This window comes from Grammomys surdaster, unplaced genomic scaffold (genome assembly GCF_004785775.1).
Source record: "Grammomys surdaster isolate TR1022 unplaced genomic scaffold, NIH_TR_1.0 237, whole genome shotgun sequence".
Lineage (NCBI taxonomy): Eukaryota > Metazoa > Chordata > Mammalia > Rodentia > Muridae > Grammomys > Grammomys surdaster.
Genome location: NW_021604682.1, coordinates 1,473,187 through 1,484,367, shown reverse-complemented (window position 1 = coordinate 1,484,367; position 11,181 = coordinate 1,473,187). Strand labels below are relative to the sequence as shown.

At 45.3% G+C, this 11,181-nt stretch overlaps 1 protein-coding gene across 1 annotated transcript; it reads left to right on the top strand.

The window, feature by feature from the left end:
* The first annotated feature begins 3,076 nt into the window (after nt 1–3,076).
* Nucleotides 3,077–10,875, top strand: S100b (S100 calcium binding protein B). Its single transcript, XM_028773996.1, has 3 exons — nt 3,077–3,154; nt 6,527–6,672; nt 9,646–10,875. The coding sequence occupies exons 2-3, from the start codon at nt 6,535–6,537 to the stop codon at nt 9,784–9,786; spliced, it is 279 nt and encodes a 92-aa protein (XP_028629829.1). The 5' UTR covers nt 3,077–3,154; nt 6,527–6,534; the 3' UTR covers nt 9,787–10,875.
* The last annotated feature ends 306 nt before the right edge of the window (nt 10,876–11,181 follow it).

The window sequence follows — 11,181 nt, the reverse complement described above, 5'->3', positions numbered from 1 at the left end:
AGTAGGTCATGCCAAAAGCAGGAGCGAAGCGAGGCTGAAGGCTAGGACAATGGGAAGCCACCTGGGATGTCAGGAGCCCATACTCAAAGTGTAGTGGGAAGGACTATACAAGATCTGAGTTCTCGTATAGCTTTCGAAAGGCTTTGGGGGTGTTTGTGTGGTGTGTGTGTTTGTGTGTTGTGTGTATGTGTTTGTGTCTTTGTGTGTATGTGTTTGTGTGGTGTATGTGTGTTTGTGTGAATGTGTGTATGTTTGTGTGGTGTGTGTTTGTATGGTGTGATTATTTATGTGTTTGTGTGGTGTGTGTGTTTGTGTGATGTGTTAGTGTGTGTGTTTGTATGTTTGTGTGGTGTGTGTTTGTATGGTGTGTGTATTTATGTGTTTGTGTGGTGTGTGTGTGTGATGTGTTAGTGTGTGTGTATGTTTGTGTGGTGTGTGTTTGTGTGGTGTGTGTTTGTGTGTATGTGATGTGTGTTTGTGTGTGTATTTGTGTGGTGCATGTGTGTTTGTGTGAGTGTATGTTTGTGTGTTTGTGTAGTGTGTGTTTGTGTGTGTGTTTGTGTGGTGCATGTGTGCTTGTGTGTTTGTGTGGTGTGTGTGTATGTTTGTGTGCTTATGTGTATGCTTCTGTGTGTGCTTGTGTGTGTTTGTGTGGTGTGTGTTTATGTGGTATGTTTATGTGTGTATATGTGTTTGTGTGGTGTGTGTGTGTTTGTGTGTGTGTGTATGTTTGTGTGTTTGTGTAGTGTGTGTTTGTGTCATGCATGTGTACTTATGTGTGCTTCTGTGGTGCATGTGTGCTTGTGTGTCTTTGTGTGTGGGGTGTGTGTGTGTGTGTATATATGCGTGAACTCAGGTATGCTACCTATGGAGCAGAATCCCCTGAAATAATTACAATTGATTGTGAGCCACCCAGTGTGGGTGCTGTGAACTGAAATCAGGCCGCCTGTCACCACTATGAACTTTTATTCACTCAGTTATCTTTCTAACACATTTGTATTTCTTTAAAGCCCAGTCTGTCGTCTGTTTTCTATTCTCAACCACTTTAGTATTTGAGTATACTTTCATTCTGGGTGCTTAAGACCATAAAGTTGTCCAAAAACTAATTTAAAAAAAATGTTAAGGACGTGGTAGTGCGTGCCTCTAATCCCAGCACTTGGGAAGCAGACATGGCTCTATCTCTGTGAGTTCCGGAGAAGCCTGGTCTACAAAGTGAGTTCCTGGACCGCCAAAACCACACAGAAAAACCCAGTCTCAAAACACCTAAATAAATATAAATAAGTAAAGAAATAAATAATAAAAAGTTAAAGCCAGTTCCATTGGTGATCGATGCAATCGGTAACTTACTTTCACTCTGTAAGCTGCCCTCATGATCTGTAACTGCTCTTTTCTGTCAGGGGCCCTCAGGATCTCTGCTTTCCCTCAGGTGGTAGCTGTGTTGCTGTCCCTGCCTCAGATCTGTCTGGGAGCCTCAGATCTCTCTCACTGGCATGAAGGGACTACTTTCATGTCTCCTACATGAAAGATCTTGGGCTGCCATACCTCAGTGACCCATTTCACTCTCCAACTGTCACTTCACTTTCCTCAGTGTGTCTTCTTTCCAGGATGTAGAATTCTTTGTCCACTCCATAGGAGCCATAGATGACCACCCCTAACCCAAGAATCCTGTAACATTTGTGGGGGCTTGTCTGGGATTTGAAGACCAACACACACACAGACACACAGACACACACACAAACACACACACACATACACACAGAGGAATTTGAACATCTCTACTTAAAGTCAGTGTAACTGACTGAAAACAGCCAGGGAGGGGTTAGAGATGCCTCGATCATCTGGTACCCTGAGCCAGCCATGATTATCATGGCTGTCTCCCTGAGTCATCTCCTTTTTATTGTCTACTGGGGACTAAGAAGATTAGGGGACCTAATCTTTGGGAACCAGTGGCTTTGATCTCATATAGATAAATGACAAGTTGCCCCCTGTAATAGGGAGGAACCAGAGTAGGGGTTTATACCTCTGCCTCAAAACTAATAGATGCTGCCTGCTTTCCTCAAGGAAAGGTTACATTCCTGGGTGGGAAAGTTTTATTCTACCCCCTAACATATCTTGTCAACCTCTTGGTCTATGTGATATTTGGGTGACTTTTGCCATGTAGCTCTTCCCACAGACACCCGGAACACGAGGGGCAAAGGGACATGTGACTAAGCTATCCTCTGCTTGTTTGGTCAGCTTGGGCCATTGCTTCTGCGTGATTTGTCAAAAGGACTGCTCCCTTCTGGGCGAGAGCACACAACTGATGCTGTTTGAAGCTCAGGTGTGCTCTTGTTGAAATAGGCATTAGGAACACAGACCACTTTCTGGATTTGTTTTGTGCCTTGACAAGAGGCACGACATTTCTTCCCTATTCGAAAAGAGCACGGGACAGGCTCTTTCTAAAGTGTTTCTGGCTCAGACAACTCATAACCTTTGACCAGGGTGAGGAGAGAGAGGCCCAAGACAAGAGCTGGCATGTCTTTCCCTGGTTGCAACAAGTACTAAGTAAGTAACTTATTGCATGCTGGTCCCTTAGAAGACTGGGCTCAAAGACAAGTATGGGGTTAACCATTGCCCAGCATCCACATCCACGGCAGGAAGGGACCAGGAAGCTGGCAGGCAGGTAAGATGCTCAAAAGGCCTCCTTGGAAGCCAGCTAGGGCCACACAGCCTCCAGCGCTCAGCACTGGAAGTTTCCAGTTCTTGGCTGCATGTCTGCTGTTTAAATCACTGCACCCACGTCGTCTCTCTCCTCCTCCCACCCCCAGCCTTGCCTTTGGAACTGCATCAATATTCATATAATAAATTTAAAAGGCACAGAGAAGCTGACTCCACACTTCCTGCCCAACAGGCCCATATTCTTTCTAGATCAGATCCAATCGTGGCTGCCCAGTGGATCCCCTGGGTACCACTCAATGGGGCCCTGTATGCAGGCCTGGTTCTCTAGCTCCTCCCTGCCCTCGGCCCCCATTGGCAGCCTCAGCCTGCAGCAGACTGCGGCCAAGCCCACACCCAGTTCTCTCTGGAGGAAGAATAAGAAGCCGCTCTGTCTACACTCCTGTTACTCGGACACTGAAGCCAGAGAGGACTCCAGCAGCAAAAGGTGACCAAGGAGGTGAGACAGAACAACTGACAGCACCCAAGAAAAACTGCCTTTTTTCTTTCCTGGAGGGTGAGGGGTGAAGGGGAGAGAATGGGAATTGAGCTTTAAGTTTTTTAAAAGACCTTTGGGGGACGTTTGGCGGCATTTTAAAACTGCCAACGAGGCTGCCTTTTCTGTTTCCTTACGACTGTTGTTAACATTGACTGTGCAGTGTCTGTGCCACGGCAGGGCATTGTCTCTGGCTTTGATTTCATTAAGCCAGGGAAACCTTAGGTCATTTTTAGAGACTCAGAATAACTACTGGTGTTTTCAGAGATGGCACACAGTGCTCTTCTCTAAGTCCTTAGGGAAGGCTTTCCTTTCCTGGAATAGGGTTACCCCAAATCCCCAAACACAGCTCCCCCTTCCTCATGGCAGCTTTTCCTGGGGTCCCTGGAACACCCCTGTGAGCTTTTCCAGTTTCCCTATTGGAAATGCCAAGAGCAACATCTCCAAGACACTGCAAAAAAAAAAAAAAAGTAGTTGAATCTTTTCAAATCACTATGAATTGGGGCAGAGAAATGAGAGTTTGGGGGTGGCTTCTGATTCCCCCATTTTTCCTCCTGGGGAGGGGCAGCCTCTGTGGGGACCTCTCACCTTACAGACAGTAACATTCCAAGAAGCTCAAGCCCTGTGGTTTTTTGGTTTTTTGTTTTTTTTTAAATAAAGGCTAATACATTTGACTTAGAAGACAGACAACAAACCAATGCTTCTTTAGTTGGAAAAAATAGGGAAATTTTTGAATTTTTAATGTAGTTATGAAAACAAAATTTTATGGAGTTTTTTTTTAACATATGGGATATGGTGTTACACCATTTATTCTTAAGTCTTAGTCCTTTTCCACAAAAAAAAAAAAAAAAAAAGATCATTTAACCTTTCCTTCCTCCAGCCGTTAGGATTTTGAGCAGTATCTGTGTGATGCAGAGTTTCTTAAGACTTTTTTTTTTTTAATCAATAACTGTGCTGGGTGTGAGCCAACACTTGGGAGAGTAGAGATAATAAGAAGATTGTGATTTAAAAGAGAAGCTGGGGACAGTGAGACCCCATCTCAATCTTAAAAGGAAAAAGGCAGGTAATTCTGTGCCTGCCCTCCCTTCCCCTCCCCTCCCCACCACTTTTTTCCCATGGCACTAAACGTATTTTCTTTCATAAACAAACAAACAAACAAACAAAAACAGTAACCAGGGCTGGAGAGATGGCTCAGTCCAGCATCCACACGGCAGCTCACAACTGCCTGTAATTCCAGTTCCAGGGCATCTAACACCCTCTTCCCACCTCTGAGGGCACCAGGTACACACACACTACAGAGATATACCTGCAGGCAAAACACCCAGATGCATAAGATTTTCTTTTTAGCTAAAAGACCAACCATAACTGAAAACTCAAGTTAAGAAACTAAGAGAGAACATTACATTTCCTCTATCTGTAATATTATATTGCATTGTTCTACTTATATGTGAGGTACGTCAGGTGTCTTTGGAAAACATGAGCAAACCAAAGAACCAAAGAACCGATGAACGCCAAAAACCTTCGTTTCTTTTGGGAGATCATTATTAAAAATGTAAAAGGCTACTAAAATTGTATTCTAAAATATAATATGTTCAACACGGAGATGACTTTGGAACCTTTTTTGTTTGTTTACTTGTAACAAGGCTCTGACTTAAGGACCAGAACTCAAGGCCAGGAGCTGCCAAATGTCTCTGTCTAAAGTGACTGGTTTCTGAAAGGAGCCCAAAAGCCACCTTGGTTAATGGAGTCCCTCAGATAATTGAGTGGCCCTCCCCAAATTCCCGGGCTGTGGCTGCTGCGTCAGGTGCTCACTGCGAAAGCTGTTTGCTTCTCAGAGGGATGCATGCCTGTTCACAAAGAAGCCGCTGTACTCTAAGGCCAGGCTAATGAGTAAGCACAGAACGCTGGGCTGGGCCTCCGTCTCGCTGTGTCAGGATGCCAGTAGAATCATATGACCTTGGAGTACATGTTTCTGCAAGGCCACTTCACTGTTATTTTGGTACAATGATACCTTTATTTTCCAGATGAATTTTACAGTTTTTTTTTTTTTTTGGTTTGTCCCCCATTCAAAAAAAAAAATCTCACTCATATTTTATTTAAATATCTTAAACTAATATATCGATTCAAATGAAAATAAGCTCTTTGTTAGGGTTTTTATTACTGCAATGAAACACCGTAACCAAAAAGCAATTTGGGGAGGATAGGGCTATTCAGCTTTGGCTTCCACATCACAGGTCATCATCACAGAGATTCAGGACAGGAACTCAAGCAGGTCAGGACCCTGGAGGCAGGAGCTGATGCAGAGGCCATGGAGGGATGCTGCTTACTGGCTTGCTCCCCCTGCCTTGCTCAGCCTGCTTTCTTATAGAACCCAGAACCACCGGCCCAGGGATGGCCCCACCCACAATGGGCTCGGCCCTCCCCCATCGATCACTACTTAAGAAAATGCTCTATAGCTGGATCTTATGGGGGCATTTTCTTAATTGGGGTTCTTGTCTCTGAGATAGGACTTTACCGTGTGTCAAACGGGTATAAAACTAGCCAGAACTCTCTTATTCTTGCTCCTCAGAACCTTTTGGAAGTGCCTGCATTTTTCCTCCTAACCCCTGATATTATTGCTGTATGAGGATGCTGTTTATTGCATTTTAAAAATTGATCATATACATACATACATACATACATATATATATACATGTATATATATGTGTATATATATGTATATATATATACACACACACACACATATATATATATATATATGTGAGAGAACAGAGGAGCAAACACAGGTCTGTCTCTAGCATACGCTCCCCGGACACACCAGTTGCCTCTTTTGCTCACTGCTCTAATCTCATTGAAGTAAGATATAGATATAGATATGGATATAGATATGGATAGATATAGATATTGATATATAGATAGATATAGATATTGATATATAGATAGATATAGATATTGATATACATAAAAATATGAGGGTAGCCACCAGGGATATATTAGAGGTATATCCTCTGGGATTGGGGTTGACCACCAGGGAGACCTGGAGTCACTCCCTAATGCTTTGTGTCAGCATCTTTGCTAGTTTCTCATTGACCAAACCCAACCAGAAGCCAATGGTCTTGGAAATTTAGCCCTGTGGCCCATGGGGACATAGAGGGGAGCTGGTGGGCCTGGACAAAAGACTGGACAAAAGAGGATGAACCATGGTCAGCGTGGCTCCCAGGATGCCCCTCTCTGTCAGGCCTCTCTATCCCTCATCTGAGTTGAGGCCCGAAAGCAGTGTATTAAGTTCTCCAAAGAACAGGGTAGAAAACATGAAAAGGTATCCTTCCTCTGCAGCCTCCGGGATGTCTGAGCTGGAGAAGGCCATGGTGGCCCTCATTGACATCTTCCATCAGTATTCCGGAAGAGAGGGTGACAAGCACAAGCTGAAGAAATCAGAACTGAAGGAGCTCATCAACAATGAACTCTCTCACTTCTTGGAGGTAAGCCTTAGGAAACTATCGCCGAACTGCACTAGAAATGGTCCTTATGTCCGGTCCTGTCTCTGGATACCCTGGGCTGCTTCTGGATGTTAGTTTGAACAACTAAACCCTGGGAGTATGAGCTCAGACGGGCTGTTTCTGTCCCTTGAATCTAAGAATCCATGGGTGTGGACGGAACAGAACAGCAAATCACTCACCAGTGACACTCAGGAACCATCAGCTGGTTATGGCTCGAATCTGTAGTCCTTATACTTCAAAGGTGGAAACAGGAAGCCAGCCTGGGCCACACAGGGATAACACCTCTCAAAACAGAACAAGGCCAGCGAGAAGGCTTAGCAGGTAAACACACCTACCACCAAGTCTCATGATCTCAGTTTGATCACTGGGATCCACACAGTAGACAGAGAGAAGCAATTCCACGTGTGTACCATGGTGTGAGAGTATGTAGGCATACACACACACACACACACACATAAACACACACACACACACACTTCTTTTAAAGCATGACAAGTTTAGGGCGGAGGAAGAAATCTTTTCCCTTTGTCTAGCTGACTGGTACTTCCCACTAAAAAGATAAAACATTTACTGAGCACTCAGTAATTCAATATTTGATATACAAGGGCCCACAAAGCACCCAGTGTAGCATATCCATGAGTGGATACTTGCCTGAGGGGAAGAGAAGCCTCCCCAGAGTATATAACATTGACTGGGCATACGTTTAGTTTGGAGTCCACTTACAGAGCTACAGAAGGGTTCTTGGCAAGCTGTTTTTCTCCGGGCACTTAATATTCTGGTAGTGAAATCGAGTACTTCCTTACCCGCTGTCTCCTCTGCCCTTGAGTCAGCTCCTAGTGTTTCTACTGCCCATAAACCAAGTGCTCCCATGGAGGGGAACTGTAATCCTTCTGCCACCCAGTGCTCTCTCTGTCCCCTAAACTAACGCTCGTGGCACAATTCGAGCGATATAGAAATGTTGGTGGTATACCACGAATGTGTCCTGCCACAGAGAGTGCCCTTGGGCCACAGAAGTTGCCAACCACACAGACAGAGGAAAACTAGTCAGTGTTTGATCAAGTGCCAAGCCAGGGTATAACTCTGGGGCACAGCCGTGTCACATGGTGACAGGAAACCACACTCTAAGTTAACTGGGTATGTTTATACTCACTGACTGGATGTGTGGCAGGTGTTTTCCTTTCTCCCATCCAGACAAACTACTTCATTGTTGTGTGGGGAGGTAAAGAACCTGTCACCTTGCTGAGAAAACTGGGCTTTGGGATTAACTCCTTAGGCATTCAGATACCGGGTGACAGAAACTCCATTTGCATAGCCAGTTATAGTCCCACGCATTCTCTGCCTTTTGACTTAATAGAAGAGTCTTAACGTCTTCATCTTTGAAGAAGAGTATGTGGGGATGAGGAGAGCGGGTCAAGTTCTTCGTGGATAGTAAAAGCCCAGTTGACAACAGTTTAAGATACTCACTACTCTCATGGTTTTACAACAGGAAAAAAAAATTAGCCGGTAATGGCATCTTTATAAACGATGACATGTATGATATCAAAGCATCTTACATGTTCGCTGGCCTGGTTCAACAAAAGCACTGGAGAAAATCAACTTGAAGGAGGGAAGGTTTATTGATTTATTTGGTTGGTTTTGTTTTCCGAGACAGGGTTTCTCTGCATAGCCCTGGCTGTCCTGGAACTCACCCTGGACACCAGTCTGGCCTCGAAGTCAGAGACCTACCTGCCTCTGCCTCCTGAGTGCTGGGATTAGAGGCAGGTGCCACCATGGCCAGGCAACAAAGATTTATTCTGGCTCTTGATTTCGGTGCACAGGTGTCAGGCTTCACTGTTTGGGGGCCTTAGATGAGGCAGACCACCCCAGTGAGGACCAAAGAAACAAAGGAAGGGGTATGGCCCAGTTATGCAGCTTTCTCCCACTCCGCCTACCTCCCAAAGGTTCTATCTTCTCCCCGTGGTGCCACAGGCTGGCACCAGGCCTCCTACACAGGCCTCTGGAGGCTGTGTAGGTTCGAAATCATAGCACTTGTAACTGGGAGAACTATGCTGTTCCCATCTATCTTTTGGGAGATGTTTGAAAGCCCCTATGAGCCCTTGGGAATCACCGTCATTTAGCAGTTGGCTTCCCCACAAAGCTCTCCTGTCAGGGAGGTGTTAGCTGAAACAGTCTACTGAGAGCCTGCATTCTTCCCACAGAAGTTTTCAGGCCTGCATTGTTGGGCCATCCATTAGGAGCTGTACGATGTACCTTTCACCTACTTTGTGTGTCGGGGCAGCCTTACCGTTCATGCAGCTTTGGCATCAGAACTGTCAGGGGAAAAGTCTATGTATGACATCTAGGAAGCTACTCATGAAGAAAAAGAACATGACAGACGGCAACTCTGACACGCTCCCAAGTGTTATTTTAGTGACTGTTAGGATCCACAGAGCTCCCAAACACACAAGACACTCCGGAGCACCGAGTTCATTTCTCTCAAGTCACTGGCCCAGGCTGTTCGTTACTTCATTTTTTTCCTTATTCTGAAGTAATCCAGGTCGCGCCAGACCAAAGGGAAGAGGAGAACAGACCGCTGCCCACTTCCCTGTGGCTGACTGTCCCTGCTCACAGAAGGCTGTTAGGATGCTTCATTTCCTGTATCGGCATTCTTTCTGACGCAAATTGATCAGCCCGGTACTTTTAATAGAACTCTGTCAGCTTGAGCTGGGCGGTGGCACATGCCTTTAATCCCAGCACTTGGGAGGCAGAGGCAGGTGGATTTCTGAGTTCGAGGCCAGCCTGGTCTACAGAGTGAGTTCCAGGACAGCCAGGGCTACACAGAGAAACCCTGTCTCAAAAAAAAAAAAAAAAAAAAAAAACCCAAAAACCAAAAAAACAAAAAAAGTGTAGAACTCTGACGGCTCAGTCTTCTATCTAGAAAGAGGTATTAATCACCTCTTTCTGTTTCTCTCTCAGGAAATCAAAGAGCAGGAAGTGGTGGACAAAGTGATGGAGACGCTGGACGAAGATGGGGATGGGGAGTGTGACTTCCAGGAGTTTATGGTGTTCATCTCCACGGTGACCACAGCCTGCCATGAGTTCTTTGAACATGAGTGAGACAAAAAAGAAAAAAAAAATAGCTGAGCCGCTGCGGCAGACGTGAGGGTCCTAAGAGGAGGCTCAGCAAAGGCTCGTGGGCTTGAAGTACCGGAGCTTTCTAGACACCCGTAACTAATTAGGAAGCTTGGTTTGCTTGGGGAATGAAACCCTGACCCCCTCCCATAGGGCTGCTTTAAGTTAGTGCATCATGATTTCTGCTCCGCTAGGCATTCCTGTGAGCTGACTGGTCCCGGGAACTGTTGGTAAGGGTCACTTAGGAGACGAAATCAACGCTCTGCAGGTACAGCACGTGTTGCTGGCCACCATGTCCCTGCAGAAGGGTCACCCGTAAGAAGCAAGGCAGACTACCAGCGGCAGTTCTGTTGGATAGTTTTCTTAGGTGTATGCTTCCCGTACATCTACAGACCCACAGCTGGATCCGTTGCCACCCAAAGAGGCTGCTCGTCTGTACATCTGCGCAGATGGCACCCCAGAAAGTAGACAGACTGATCACCTACACCCTGCCCCAGCCCAAAAGGAGAACCGCCACGTTTGAGTCTCTTCTTCCACAGTGTGCAGTGATTCATGACTAAGTAAATACTTAATGCCAACAGTTCTAACCGGGAAAACAATTAGATCTCACAAACTAAGTATGACCATTCTAACTTAGGACCGAGAATCAAAAATTCTGCTCGGTAGACTTCTCCTTTGAGAATGACACCATTGTTCCCGGAGGACACAGACAGAGGAGGGGAATGGCCAGACTGTCGGGTCTTTTTCTAGTTAGTTGTATCTTCCTCTCTCCCTCTCCTGTCTATAAAGTGAGTGACCGTGAGGCTAAGATTCGCAGGATAGGCTGCCAGGGAATGAAGGGCCTCTGAGGTGTGTCCTTTAGCTGCTGGGAATCATGTCTGACCTGTTGGTGCCAAGGGCCTGCTTGACACTTAGTGAGGCTGAGAGTGGAGGATTGTGGGAAGCTGAACTTGATGCTTGGACTTGATGCTGTCTAACCTGCATATTTAAATAGCGAAGGTTCAAATAATCCAAGTTATGGATAAATAAAAATCGCATTGCAAATATTAAAAAGTCATTCTAGGAGAATTCTAATTATTCTTACCCGTCTCTTTTTTTGGTACTGTTATTTTTTTTTAAAGAGAAACTTAGAAGTTCATTAAGTCAACTGAACAATGCCCTTGTGGAAAACAAACAAACAAACAAACAAAAACAAAAAAACAAAACATTGTGAAAATTCTCCATCACCACTGAAGAAGAAATAAAGTATTTATGAGACCAGCACAAGGACTATAAATCCTAAAGAGGGACTGCCCAGACCTCACCCCAGCCTCAGGCAGAGCCCAAGGGCAGGTGAATAACAGGTAGGGTTGCAGAAGGCTCTACAATGTTCAAAGGCAA